Source organism: Drosophila biarmipes, chromosome 2L, assembly GCF_025231255.1.
Source record: "Drosophila biarmipes strain raj3 chromosome 2L, RU_DBia_V1.1, whole genome shotgun sequence".
NCBI lineage: Eukaryota > Metazoa > Arthropoda > Insecta > Diptera > Drosophilidae > Drosophila > Drosophila biarmipes.
Window position 1 is genome coordinate 8,446,511 of NC_066612.1, and position 15,705 is coordinate 8,462,215.

A 15,705-nucleotide genomic window follows, 5' to 3' on the forward strand; every position below is an offset into this window, starting at 1 on the left:
TTTCTTGTCAATTTAACGGGTTAGATTAAATTTTAATAGCTACGAATTTTTATTTTAATTTAAGCCGTATCGAAGTATTTATTGTAAAATTTAATGAACTAGTATATGTAGAAAATTGGTTTGAATAACAAAGGCTAAACGCTATAGTCGGTATGGATTACACATACCCGTTCAGCTTAAGAGAGTGTGAGAGGGATGGAGATATGCCTGCAGCTAGCTTGCTTTTTATTGCCATTCATTTCCAAATTTAGAACTGAGAATCTAAACTCCAAGCTCACACAACTTTAAAAGAAAATACTATCAATTTTGTATAATTTAGTATTTAATTTAAGACAAAAGCTTCTTATAAAATAATTAAATTTAATTTAACACCAAATCATCTTTTAATATCTCTAGCTGTATTAGTAATTCTTGTTTTACGCATGCCCTATTAACTTGGCTGCAGCTGTATAAACGTATTCATGCATATACGAGTATAGCTACCACATAGCGTTGACAATCCGCAAAGGGAAGGAGCGGCAAAAAACTAAAGCGAAAATGAACAACACGAGGCTCTCCTGGTCGCAGGACCTGCACAAACGCACGAACATATACAAACTAGCAGACAGGATGCTGGATTCACAACGCGTCGTATACGCAATTGACCTAATTTTACCCCTCGCAACCCGCAAGCCCAGGAGCCCGGGTCTCTCGAATCCTCGGAACCCCGTGCCGCCACGAGTTATTTCCTACTCGACGTCGCGGTAATGGTCACCGTTTAGCTTTGGGTCCTGGTTTGCCGCCAGGATGCGGCCAGGATGTGTCGGAATGTGCGGCAGGAAGTTCAGCTCGCCGCCTCGCAGGATGCACTCTACCCAATATTGTATTTCCGCTTATATTTTGCACTTTTTCTCGCATGTGCTTGTTTCAAAAATTCATGGCAGCTTTGCAAGGGTACCCAACCACTCAACCTCCTTCTAGTCGCAAAACATACAGTGCCGTATGCTCTACCTCACCGAATTTTAGTTTTATTTTTATTCCAGGCTTTACATAATTAAGTTCTTGTCGATGGCAAAGTTTTTGACATTTACTCATACGAGCAGGGAACTTTTTGGCTGCTGAAAATGCTGCACATGGTTGGAAATTAATTTCATGGCCCCAGCCTGGCAACGCGGCAAGGACACACGGCAAACTAGCAAACCAACAAGCGACACATGTTTTTAGAACGTGTTAATTAGGTGAATTTCTGAGATGAATTCGCAGCACACCTGCCAAATTAAGAGTGTACTCGAACGGGAAACGGAAAGCGAGAGGAACCCAAAAATGGCAGCGCGAGAAGAGCCTTGAACTAGTGGCAAATTGCTGGCAAGGTCGGGCAAATGGAGGCGCAAGTTTTCCACAGGTGGCGACTAAAATTAGTAAGGACTGAGCTTACTGATTAAATCGCGTTTAAAATGTTCGCTTTTTGTTTGTTTATATGGAAAATGTATATAGCTATCAGATTGTAAACTAGTTTATAGACTTTCAAATAACTTATTAAAATATAATAAAAAGTGTTAATAATTTTGATCACCTTAATGAATATAAATTATAACATAATTATGTTAAAGTCTTTTGTGTTTAATTTAAATATTTTATGCTATTTTTATTTAATGATGGGACAATGGCTTACTTTTATAAAAATCTTTTATCCTAGATATTGAATTTATTTTGCTGTTATTTTAGGACAAATTGTAAGATTTGTTATATGAAACTTTCTGCAAGCACATTCAAGTATTTTTTAATTAATTTTACACGTGCTATAATCGTAGCAACCCAACGCAAATTAACTTAATCGAAAGCCATAACTATAAATTGTACTAAAACTGCAACTATTCAGGGCTAATTGAATAGGGGCAGCGGCCCAAAGTAAAATCGAAGCGAATTTATGCTCTAATCAAGCTTAACAACTCGGGAAAATTGCGGAGGTCCGCACAACTGCAAAGACTTTTATATTGATTAATAAATTTCGCAGATTCCGCTGCCATCAGCAGCAAACAAACTTCCTTTGGGCAAACTTTCAGGGGCTTTCACATAATTCCGGGCGGGCCTACAACTATCTGTTCTTCCTCGGTACGCCATCCACCCCCTCAAGGCCATTCTAATTGCATTTAATTAGCTGCCACGATGGCCTCATTTTCCCCGCTTTTCCCTGCTTTTTCCAACGCTGGCTAACACTGAAAAGTTGACCGACATAAATTTCATTAATTAGTTGAAAATTTCGGTAGACACTTTGTGAGCAACAATTTCTGTAGATTTGTTAACGCCGCTTGCTCATTTGCCGGCCGGACCTTTTTGGTCATTAAACAAATGTATTTATGACCTGCAGGCCAGAGGTTCGAAATAAGCACTTGTGTGTGGGAAAACTTGGCTGCTCAAGATCAGCCTCAAAGTGGCGGCAAAATATGGAAAGTTTTTCCCCACCACAACTTGGCCAACTTTAAGCGGCCTGCTTAAACAAACAAACTCGTCTCTAATATTCCACTTTCCGTTTTTCCGTCTTTCGCCACTTTCTCGCCAGGATTTCCCGGACATAAAGCTCGGGGATTGGGGATTGGGCATTGAAAGGAAACTCGTTGGGCCATTGACAAATTCGGGACTGGGGGATAAATCAATTGAAAAATATTAATGAATTATTTATGAGATAAGATGGAGGGCAAATAAAACAGAAGTAGGAAGTAAAACAAGTCGGGCCAACGGAAAGCCAACGGGAAATCCCCTCGGGTGCAAACCGCAAGAGAAAATAGCAGCAAAAAAAGGAAAATAATATAAGGAAAGATTGGAAAAGTGAGGGAAACGGCTAGGAAAAACAAAGAAAAACGCCAGACCAAAACCAGAACCCGAAACCAATGCACAAAAAGAACAAACTGTAGAAAAATTACGCTGGAGACTAATAAAACAAGATTATTGCGGTAGAACCGCAGACAATTGGCGGGCGGAAAAAGCAAAGGGGGGAGTAGGGGGCTTTGAGCCAAAACTAGACAATGAGCCAGGCCATAAATCAGCAGCCGCAGCAACGCAGACAACTGCAGTCGGAAAATGCTGATGGTTGTGCGGCCGGCTGGTTGGGGGGCTGGGAAAACTCAGCTCAGTTTGCCAGGAACTCACACGCATTTAAGCAGTTTTCCCAGCACGATGATGCAGAAGATAATTATGCCAATATGGGGTAAAACAATCCGAGCGGAAGAGTGGCAGGCAGCAGCAGCCGGCTTTCCCTGGAAAAGCCCGGAAAACGTTCGTGTAAATATTAAATATTGACCGGCTCGAAATGGAGCATGGCACCAGAGAATAGAACACTAAAGCTGGCCAGAAATGTGTCCGGAATTCAATTTCGTTTGACACGTTCTCAAGCAAATGCAATGCATATCCAAGCCCCAGCAGCTGATGGCAATCAGTTTCCATCACTCAAAAAGAGATAAACACAAGTTGGGGGGAAAACTGTCAAATATTTCCCTACTTCAGAATGTGTGAAATGTCATGGGTTCTGGAGTAAGTCGGAAAATTGTAAGGTACCTAATATGGCTGCCAAAATTAATTAATAAATATTTGTAATGGCAGCCACATACTTACTACCTAATTATCAGGTGTTGCATTTCAGTTCTATGAACCTAATGATGTTTGTTAACTTTCGAACACGTATTGATTAATTATCGCACGTTGGTTAAGTACAAACATATTATTATCGCCAGGCAAGTAAATATCAGTTTGCATTTCGGTGCAAAAATAAATCTTTAATCCCAAAGGTATAATTCAAATTTAAATTAATAAATAATTTGTAAGTTTAATATAAATTAAATAAACACTTTTGTTAGCAAGTCAAAAATGCTTTTACCTTGTTTAATTTATTTTGAAAAAATAAAAAATGTAATATGCAGCTTGAAATAAATAAAAAAAACACATCTTATATTTTTGGATTTTTAATTTACTACTTTGTCTAAAGTTTTTATCTTCATATGTTTACATTTCCCTCTTATTACAAATACCACACCGCCATGCATTTTATTTCCCAAACGAAAAAATGTGAAATATTTATTAAACACTATAAAGTATCAAAGTATGTACATTTGATGCCAACCGCATTACAACAAATAACTCTCATATCACGGACTGCAAATAGAAAATTTCAATTTAACCGCAAAATCCAGGAAAACCTTAAACATATAGCAGCGAAACAAAAAGGGCATCACTCGTCAGTGGAGTTTTATGCTGGAAAATTAATTATTAACAAATTGCTCAGCATGAAAGCGACACAAATGAATGGATCGTGTTATTGCTGTTATGGCTGTTGCAGATGTTGCTGCCAGTATCGTTGTGAGCAATTTCCTGCTTTATGCATTTAATGCAATTTGAACTATTAAAAGCATACTTTTAGCACACTTTTGCGGGGGCGGTGGTTGAGGGCGTGGCGCTGAATGGACGCCGGCCATTTTAGCTATTTTCCACGCACGTAAACATAATTTGCATTGCTCTGAAATATTATGGCAGCAGCTAAAAGTATGCAATACAGCATTCCCCCGCTTTTCCGCCGCTTTCTCTTTTCAGCCATAAAAGCCGAGGCAAAAAGTTCAAGTAGTAGAGCAAACAGATAGGAAAGTAACCAGTAGTAGAGGCAGATATGTCCTTTTGATTAAAAGTAGCTGTTTGAAAGTGTTTTTTGGTTATTGTAAAATAAGTTTTGATATTTTTTACCATTTATTGTTAAAAAATAATGTTTATTTTATCGTAACAAAATGCTTCAGAAGTGTGGTTGAATGGAATGAATATGAATTGGTTCGTAAAAAGAAATTTCTAAAGGTTAAGCCTTTAATTAATATATAAATTATTTTATCTCTGTAATTAATTCTATTTCTAGAGTTCCTTAATTATATGAAAAGGGGTCTAAAAGTATGCAGTAAAAAAGAAATCCTATTAAAATTTATTGTTGCGTACTTTTAAACACATTTTCATAGGAATTCCGAAACTTTAGCTGTTTTCCTTGCCATTTTGGTGAAAAATCTAGCCAGGTCAAAGGCCAAAAAAGTGGCAGATCCAGTGAAAGGGCAAGAGCACTTACCGTTATAGAATGGCCAGAGTAGCGATTGTTGCTGCTGCTGCTCCGATGGTTGTTTTTGCTGTATTATGCTAACAACTAACGCCATTATTATAATAACTGCTCGCGTCGTCGCCGCTGCCCTTGTTGTTGCTGCTGCTGCTACTGCTGCTGTTGCTGCTGCTGGTTTGCTACTGCTGCTTGTTGCTGCTGCTGTTGCTGTTGTTGCTGTTGCTGCTGGGACGTCGACATCAGCAGCATGGCCTGGGCTACGCGATTCGATGACGTCGACGTCGTCGGCGCCGTTGCGACGCAAAAATCCGCATAAATTTATATTGCAAATTTGTTTCCTCCCCTCCTGCTGTCGATGTTGCTGTTGCTGCTGCTCCTTCTGTTGCTGCCGCTGCTGCTTGTGTTCTTTAACAATAACTATTGCCGCAGGCATCCAGCGAGATTTAATAGTTTTTGCCTGTCGTTGAGTTTTATTTGCCAGTTTTCAGCTGATTTTTCTTGTTGCTGCATTTAAGTGCTGATGTTGCTGCCGTTACCGCTGTGGCTGCTGCTAATGTTGCTGCTGCTCCTGCTGCTGTTGCTGCCTCTGCTGCCGCCGTCGTTGTCGACTTTAGCAGCATAATGCGCCATTCGCCGTTGCTGCTATTATATTTTGTTTTATGCTTACTTAAACTTTTACTTTTTGCTAGCCGTCAATGAAATATTTGAGTCAAACGCACAGCAGCGGCCTGTTGTTGCTGCTGCTGCAGGTGTTTTTATGACTCAGCTGCTGTTCCCGGTTTTATCTCAGTTCACTTTTAGTTTACCTTTTATTTGGTTCAGAGCACAAGAAAAATAAGCAATGAAGCAATCACTTCTGTTATGTGAACCCCGCAGCAACATATCCGAGTTAGAGGGGGAAAAAATAGCGTGGAGAGGAAGATGTTGCGATCTAAAGGGTTCTTTGTGTGGCTTAAAGATTCTTGAATCTAAAACGTTTATACTACTTTTTCCTGACCGTTGTGGCAATCAAGATATTCTCTCGTGTGTGGACTTAAAGAAGACCCGATGGCAATATGTTCGAGATTGGTAATTTAAAGTAAAACAATGAGTGGGAATATTTATAGCCAATCGAACTTTCTTTGATTTCATTTTTAAAATAGCTGAAACCTAAACTTAATTTGAATTTTGAATGTTAGTTTCTATTGCCTGAATAATTGTGCTCTACTCTGCATTTTAATTTTTGTAAATATTTGTATATTTCTTCTGAACAAAAATATACGGTTGGTCAAAACAGCAGTATAAACATTTGGAGAAATAAAAGTTAAAATAACTTGCCGAAACTGTTTATATATTTTTATATGTGACCCCGCAGCCATTGTGTATATTTCAATTATAAATTTAAAGGAACTTTGTGGCTTTATTCTCATAACTAATCCTAACACCTCAGCCTGTATGTTGCAACTAAAATATCTATTTTGTTGGGTAATTTTTGCGAATTAAGTTTAAAAATGTAGTCCAATGACCCAATATTTTGTTGGGTATTTTTTAAAGCTGCCGCCTGTTGCTCGGCGTGTCAACACTTTTGCTTTCCATGGTTGCCAAGTTGCAAAGTTTCTATTTGGCCATTTTAGCTGCCACTTTCCCTGCACTCCAGTTGATTCCACTTCGCCCCCAGCAACGCCTCTCCCGGCTCCTGCGACAGTTTGTTTCCCCTCTTCTCCAGTGCCGGGTCCTTTTGCCAGTTTCCTTTTGCACATCAGTTAACGTGGAAATTTCTATCTCTCGAACCGCCCTTTCCCCGACTTTCTCCCCCACCAGGATCCCTTGGCCATTTGCTGTTAGTCTAATTTAATTGCATTCGTGGCTCGTTTTGTTACGTATACGCAGGGTGAGCCGCCGGCGGGGAGCACCTGAATTCCATTGAGGTTGCAGCTCTGCCGTTTGTGCTGTGCAGCAACGGCCCCTGACCTGTCCACGATGTCCTTGCTGCTCTGCATTCCTTTGTCAATGCCCTTAATCCTTATCAGTTGCCAACAAAACAAAACAAAACAAAGCAGGGCAACAGCAGCAAAAAATTGGCAAAACAAACAAAGCAAAAAATCCAAATGGCAAACACCGAGGTCTTGGCTTATTTTCCCATTGGCCCTGTTTGCCCCCGTATCCCCACTTTCACTTTCATTCGGGCGCAAGGTAAATGATTTATTATCGAGTGGTCGCCAAATGGCGATTGCGGTCTGTGCGGCCATTCTTTAAACAAACCATCGTAATTAATGATACAGAAAATGAAATTCAACACACACAAAACTTGGCCGCAGATTTATTGCCTTGCACTTGAACCGAACAATAAATAAATAGTTCTAGGAATTGGAGGCGGGGACGGAAATGGATGACTCTGGGTTGTCTGCTGATTAGCCAAGTGTGTGTTGTGTTGGTAAGTGTAATTGCTATGGCGAGTGCTCAAGCTGCAATCGCTGGGAGTAATGGGAAAATAAGCTGGGGGAAAAGAGTGGGAGCATCTGAAATTCAGACAAGAAACCTGGTAAAAACAGTAAAAAAGATCACAAATAATTATACTAAAAACCCTTAAACATTTGTAAGAAAATATATCCATCGTCACAAGTTTTAGATTTTATATTGGTTTGTATTTTATTTCAACTTAAAAGTTCAATTTACATCTTAAGATGTAATCAAAAATACTTCAAAAATTGTTAACACACCTCTCTTCTGGAAAAGTTCCTTCAAAAAAAAAAAAGGTAAAAAAATGAAAAGAATGAAAAGAATACCCGGAATCTTCATAAATTTTTCTAAAGTATAAGTCTAGGAAGAGGCAAAACAAAACAATTAAAAAGTTTCCCAGCGAAAAGATTAAACTTGAATCTATATGATAGTCTTCTAAAAATAATATTTACGAACTCATTAAGTTTCCCCTTGATAAAGAGAATTTGTTCTATGAAGTTTAAGGGTAGATATTAAATATTGATACTAAAAGGAAATGAAACCTCAATGAAAAACCTGCAAAAGGGAAGCACAACTTTTAAATGACAAAAGGGAAGCATCAGGCGGAAATAATTCTCCCCCTTTTTAAACCAAATCACCCGTTTCATTTTTTTCGGAGACTGATATAAGCCAACGCACGTAAAATCAACTTTAATCAAGCGACTCCACCTGCCAGGCGATTTCCCACAGGAAACCCCGGCGAACCAATCAATAAAACGCCCTTTAATAATGTCGAAAAGAAGACCCGTCCGGGCAGTCATAAAAAAGCGTTCCAAAAACGATATGAAATATGCTTCATAAAGATTAAAACCTGTTCCTGCTCCTCGGTCCTGCGGTAACACATGCAGCCGGAATGTGCCGGGCACATATGTATGAATGTGGGATGGACCTGGAGCAGGAGTAGACGTAAGTCCTGGCAACATTTTATTATCCTAGCGTGCCAGCACAGACCACAAAGTGAGGCCAACAGCTTGGGGAAGCCTTTCGCAGGCCACCTATGAGCTTTGCTCCTGCCATCATCTAAGTACCCTCAGTACACAAAGGAAAATATCAACCACATCTGACAACCTATATGAAATTCACTTAGACAAATTGCTAATATTTGTGTAACACCAAGAAATGGAATTTTCTATAGTATTACAACTTTGAATATATTAATTGTAAGTCTGATGGTGTGTTATTTCTGGGGAATTTATCGAACATATCTGCTAAAAACATATTAACACCTCACACATTCGGTTCTTCCAGGCCATTACCGTAATGGCATTTAATTAATGATTTATTTTAATAAATTAAATAAACAATTCACCTCACTTGACCACAAAACAAAACACAATTAAAAAGTTGAGCGCAATTAAATAAAAACGAAAGCCTCCCGGAGTGCACTTAATTACTTGTTGAACCTTTGTAATGATTTTTTTTTTGCAAACGTTTATAACAAGTGATAAAATGTACTATAAATTATGTAAAATGATCCCTGACCATGCCTTTTCCCTTGTGTATTTCTAGGACTAAGCGGCTTGGCCGCAGATCCCAAATGATGCAAGATGTGGGGGCATGTAGGTTAGGCAACAAGGAGCAGAGAGCAGAAAGCAGGGAGCAGGGAGCAAGGAGCTCCGGGCAGGATGTCTGTCAATAAGCCTTATTCTACAAGATTTCATCTGCCGGCCTGCGTTGCGTGTGTGCTGTGTTTGTGTGCGGGCTTTTCGCAGGCGCGTGTTTATGAATTATTAGCATAAACAATCACACAGAATCGGCCGAGTACATGGCGCACTAAGCCCCCCGTATGAATTCTGATTAAATGTAATGCGCTCAAAGCGCAGTCAAAGTTGCCATTGAATTATTGATGCTCCCTTTTGGCCAGCCACGGTCATTAGCCAGCTAGCCAAAAAGTGGCCACCGTCCGAAGCTGAACATGAAACTGAAACTGAAAATACCGCCCAGCCGCCCAATCTGCAGACAATGGTGTTCATTATTCAGGATATGTCCTTGGGCGGGCGTTAAGCTTTCAATGTGATTAGGTGACCCAGGTCCTCGGCTTGTGTACCCACCTATATACATGTGGATTCGCACTCCATTAGAGTTGAAAATGCGGCCCGAATGTTGCCCGAATTTTGGGCTAAAATTCTTCGGCTTAAATTCATGCGGTTTGCTCAAGGAACTTCTCCTCGGCGCCCCAAGGCCACGGGGGAGAAAAAAGACGATTTCCCTTCTTGCATTATTTATTCGACCCTTGACAGCCTTTTCATATATATTTTATACATTTTTATGCCTTTCCTCACATTGAAGAATTTTAATTTTCGGCGCGCCGAAGGATGAAGACGGAAAAGTTTCCTTCTCTTTTTGGCCCAGAGAGAAGGGAAGATTAAACCCATCGAAGGAGGGCTCGAGTGTCCTTGCTGCGTTTGATTGATTGGTTGACAGGCGCAGAACAAAAGTCCTTGCCAAAGTCAGGTGAATAGTCAGGTGTCAATCGTAAGCCGGGCCAAAAACAAGGACAAAAACAACTTGGGACACCTTTTTCCGACTTTGCCAAGATGTATGACCATGTAAATGAGATTTCTTGTTTTGTGTTTCTCGCCATTTTTAATTGGCTTATGAGACGGGAGAGCCTTTAAATGGCATTATTGCCAGACATTAAGATTGACTCTGTAATTGCAGAAGTGTGCTTAAAATGTGTCTAATTAAAAGGGAAAATTCACGGGAGTCTCGCGTTCGTGGAAATGCCTATTTTTAGAGCCCTAAGGGGTGCCTTTTTGAGGGCAGAATTTAATTAGGATTTATGCAACTACGGTTGCTGCGAGCGAGCGAGTGAGCAACTTTCTGAAAAGCCGGCTAATCCATTGGCAACAAAAGCGCGAACAACTCTCGGGGCCCTCGAAAACCGAAACACACAGCTCCACCCAGCAAACTAAACACAAACCATTGCAGAAACAAACTCGAGCACTTTCCTGCACTTGTACGCGGCCGAAAGAGCTGGCATTAAAGCCATCATCAAGGGGCAGGATTGCATGTTTGGGCCACATTTCGGTCTGGGCCTAAAACACACATTTACACGGTGGAAAAAACTGGTATGGTTATCTAATTGGGCATCTCAATGATTTGTTTGATTTGAACTACGATTGAAAAAACAGCGCAGTAATTTACCTTGCTAATTTAATCAATAGCTTCGGCCCGCACGATTTTATTAGATTTATTTCCCTTTAGCATTTTAATAAATACCATAAATTTATTGAACTTAATAAGCAAAAAATGGCAGGGCTTAGAACAGTCATTGTCGAATGCTAAATAAATATTTTGTAATTAATTATATGAGGTTTCAGTAATGTTGCTCGTTTGAGTATGTAATGTAGCAGTGGTATTAGTTTAAAAAATATTAATTTAATTGTTTGACTTACAAAGCTTTAAAAATAATAAAAATATATCTAATTAATGATTAATTGCAATAGATATATATGGGTCTTTAAAACTGAAAATTATTAAATAATATTTCATAAATCTGATACTTGAATTTAGATAGCTAAAAATATTTCTGCTCAATGGAAAAAAAAATCGACCATCATATTATTTCCTTTTTTTAACACTTAATTTTCCTGATACTTTTCCACACTTGTACATCAAAAACAGCCTAAGCAATCCAGCTTAGTTCACATTAAATTTCATTTGCCATTATTTTTCCACGTGCCTCATCTATCTGCTATAAAAAAAAAATCGGAGTAAATTGCTTGACGATTTTCGCGTCATTTTTCCGACCTCACTTGGGGCATAAAAACAGGACCTGCCCGCTCTCCTATTTGTACGCCTGGCTGAGCATAAATCACACGAAGGACCAAGGACGCAAGGAGGAATATGTGTTCAATGTTCAGTGTTCAACGTTCGATGCTCGATGTTTGTTTTCGCTTTTGCTTTCGAGTGGGAGTCCGGCCCATTTGGCTGCATACTTTGGGGCGCCAAAGGGCTGGTTGCAATTGACAGTTTATTTATTCATTTTGACAGTTTTATGGACACGCACGAGCGAGTCGGCGATTAGGGGGCTTAATTTCATGGTTAATCCGTTACAAATGTCAACTGTCAATTGGCTGGTTTCGTTTTTGGCCAGCTCCAAACATGATGCCATTTCACGCACTTAAACATGCCTAATTGCAGTTGCATGTTGAGTTCATTAAGTATGCAAAATCCTAGTTTTATGCGGCTGACATTTGACACACAGTTGGTTATTGTTATTGTTATCTGCTGTTTGCTGCTTGTTGTTTGCTGCTTGTTATTGTTTTTTCCTGTTTGCTGATTGACAATGATGTTCCACGTCGCCTGCTAAATGATTGGCAATGGGAGCGGGAAATGTCCTCCACAATGTTTGAAAACCACACACCCTCCGCACACCCACACACACACACACTACTACACACAACTGATGACAATCGACACTGTTCATGAATATTTAAATTTCTATTGTTGTTTTCCGTTATTCACTCCACGGGGCCATTGAAGAGCCCGTTTTCCGGCGAATCTTCTCGCCGCTCGTTAACGCACTTCAAAATTACGCCTTTTCCTTCGTCGGTGGAAACGTGGGAAACGTGGGAAACGTGGGAAAGCGCGGAAAACACGGAAAACTGCCTTGCCCACTCGTTTTACCGTTGAGTGCGCGAGGAGGACTCGAGGTCGCGAGTGTGTGGCACTTCCGCAGCCCCTGGTTGCCGTCACAATACTGAGATCGGCGGCCTGAACTATGGCCGCTGTAGGCGAAGGCGAAGGTAAAAGCGAAGGCTTCCGAGTCACGTAAAAAAGGACGACTGCGGCAACAATACGAGCATTCCGCGATGTTGGCCCACAGTCACTCACACACACGCAGGCAATCAGCTGCGCACACACTCACAGGTCGGAAAAGCTTCGAAGGACTCCAATTCGCCGCACTCCGAATGTGTGTTAAAGCTGCGCAGAGCCTGGGGAAATCAATTCCCCTTAAAATACTTTTTGCTCAACCTCACAGATTTATTGCGGGAACTTTAAAAATTTAAAACTATTTACGCTAATTTTGAAACACTTGAAAAGTGTAAAAAAAATGGGTTTAGCTTTTCAGCCATTTTCAAAACAATTACTACAAAATTATTCATATTTATATATGACTAAAACTATTTTTATTATCGAAATTTAACATGCTTTTTTATTCGAATAATATTTTTTTTCATAAGATTTTAGATAACAAGGAAACAAATAGAAATATGAATATTCTTTTTCTGCTCAAAATTATTTTGTTCTTTAATTTTAAACCATATACTGCTTTTGATAAGTCATGTACTAAATGTTCTATGTCCCAAAAATACCCTTTAAGGACATAACATGATTTCCGTACACTGCTTTAAGGTATTTGTGTACCAAATAGTACATAAGATTCTTGCACTAAATGTTCCATTTTCTTACCACTAAAATATCTTTTTAGGAATTCACAGGATATGATTTCCAGGCACTGCTTGAAAAGATTCGTGAGCTAAATGGTACTTTTCGTTAGTCCACAAATATCCCTAAAGGACTTTGCTATCCTGAACTGCTTTAAAGGATTTGTGTACTAACAAGTCCTTTTCATTTTTCTTAGTCCACAAAATATCCCTTTTTTCAGGGGAAAAACATCCCTTCTTTGCGTAAAATAAGAAATTTGCAATTTCGGAGTTATTAATTTAAAAGTACCCACTTTAGGTTTGGCATAAGGACGAGAAAGCAAACAAAATTTTTTTATTTCTTTTCTAATTTATAAAAAATTGATTGTAATTTTATTAAAATAAAAGGCAGTTTAAAAATATTTTTAATTATAAATACAAAGTAAGGTAATTTATAGTTAGAAATACCATTAGTTATTTAAATCCAAATATACTCCTACTTATACTTCTAAATTATTAAACACCGCAAAATGTCCATGAACTTGTTATGAATTTTGTGCTGCCAATATATCAATTATCGACAATGATAAGCCCCAACTAGCCACTTAATAATTTATAATCGATTGCATTAAGAGCCTAATCAATTTAAACCACCAATTTGCAGACACCTCCTCCTTGCAGCCACCGATTTTCCTGCTTTTTTCCCGCCCCACATTCCACAGACACTCAACGTTCGTCAGAATGAAAGTTGCAGTCTATCTATCGGCTTTCCTGCGCCACCCACACCCACTTTCACTCAAGGTGAACTCAATTGAATTCTCAACATTTGCACATCAATTATTTCACAAGCAGCCTGCTTTTTTTCTATGGCGATAAAAAAAAAGAAAAATCAAAACGCAGAGGGAAAAATAAATATAAATCTAAGCGTAGCCGTGGCAGGAAAAATCAACCAGGCAAAAACTACATTGGCTGCTGCAGTGGCTCCTGCCGATCCTTCAGCGCCTCCACCTGCGGCCATCCTTTTTTTTTTGCTGCCCGCATAGCAGATTCAATGTCAAAAATTTGACAAACTCAACAAGAAGCGAGAGGGAAAAACAAAAACCAAATAAAAACACAACTAGGAGAAATTTTGCCAGAGATTTTCGCTGACGAATTTGTGGCAGGTTCATAAATCCAAACAAGCAACAACTAACTAACAAGAAGAAGAAGGGTGTAAAGAACAACAGGCATTAAAAAATCAGAAAAACAGATCAAAGTTGCACAGTAAAAAATTAAACGTTTTTATAACTTTAAATCATACTTTAAAGCCTTAAAATATAATAAGAACAAAATTAAAAGAAATATAATTACCAATTATTATTATTATTCAAAACATTAAAGTCATATTTATATAAGAAAAAAAAACAAATAAAGACTAGAGCCAGAAAATATTTATATTTTAAGAGATTTCGAATGCTAAGTGAAGACTTAAATATTTTTAAAGTTTTAAATTGTGCTAACTTTCCTATGCAGTGGCTTAAGTTGAGATAACTTTTTTCCTTTTGTCTTGGAAAATATATGGCGGAATAAGTGAAATTTTTGGCGCCAAAAGAGATGGAAAAGCGGGTGCTGCCAGAGCTAGAAAAGCGAGAAAAAATGCCAAACAAATCGAGAGCTCGACACAAAAGTCAAAATTTATTCAGTCAGCGTCGAAGTTCATTTGAGTGCCATAAATCAGTTGGCCCCAGCAGAACCCAGAGCCCAGAACCACCCACCCAGAACCAGTGGCAGTACCGTTCGCGCCAGGGAAAGTCGGAAAATCGAAAGGCGTGAGGGGGTGGGGCTGGGGAAATCCAGAAAGGGGGGCTGGCAGGGGCATATAAATGACAACTTTGACTATTGGCTGCCATTGCACGTACAACAAACTGCAGCTTGGGCACGATTCAGCATCGTTGCCATGGCCCTCGCATATTTCCTTGCAGCGGAAAAGCGTAGGAAAAGCGTAGCGTCGGCGAAGGAAAATATTTTCGGAATCGTAGCTGCTGCAATGGCAGCAAGTAGAGCCAAATGTCATGAGAAATCTAGTCGGGGCAGCCGGCACACACAAAAACATTCCTTTAAAGGGCGGTTTTCCACTCTGGCTGGAGACCAGCCATTTCCCCCATCGACTGGATAAAACATTTCTTCGTTATAAATCAATTTGAATTGCGCGAGCAGCTTAAGCGACAAACGATTTGCAGACACTCAGCCACCGAAAAAACCAAAAAACCAGCATAAAGGACCACGAAAAAAAGGATATTCGACAAAGCGGAAAATTCTGTTTATTTAGGCAATTTGTTGAAGAAACCACAGGCAGTGAAAATCCACCAAGGAGCTATTCAAATTCAACAGCTTATATTTCCAAAAAGTGTCTTTATCACTTCATAATGAGGTGGCTAAATGTGTTGATATTTATAAACAGCTTATACATTAAACCGTATTAAAGCTTTACAAACAAGCCATTAACTTATTAATTAAAACTTTACAAAATTAATCAATCTTAATTACATTCACTTTCATCGAAAAAATAATGCGTTGCATACATAAATCGCTTAAAAGTAACGCCATTTAAAATTCAGCATATGTAAACAGCATAAATAACCACGTTACGTAATAAAACTCAGCTTTCAAGGGCTTTCCGAAAAATAATTAACGCCAATATGTTTTTCAATTAAAAGTAATTTTTAAGTCAGTTCTTATTTGATCTTATAAGGCTAGAGTATTATAAATATTAATAGAGACATTGCAGCTATTACCAATTTTTAAGATTAATAGCTG

At 39.0% G+C, this 15,705-nt stretch overlaps 1 protein-coding gene across 3 annotated transcripts in view; it reads right to left on the reverse strand.

Moving 5' to 3' along the window:
• The window catches only part of LOC108032744 (uncharacterized), a 49,317-nt gene extending 37,094 nt beyond the window's left edge, over nt 1-12,223 (reverse strand). Inside the window, exons 1-2 of one of the 3 annotated variants that reach the window (XM_050885168.1) lie at nt 12,068-12,223; nt 5,072-5,865 (exon numbers count right to left, since the gene is read on the reverse strand). In XM_050885168.1, the coding sequence (XP_050741125.1) occupies nt 5,072-5,492 (421 nt within the window). In that variant the 5' untranslated portion in view covers nt 5,493-5,865; nt 12,068-12,223. Of the gene's footprint in view, nt 1-5,071; nt 6,163-12,067 lie in introns of those variants that run through there. The other 2 variants (XM_050885169.1, XM_017106730.3) reach the window with 2 other exon arrangements.
• Nucleotides 12,224-15,705: the final 3,482 nt, after the last annotated feature.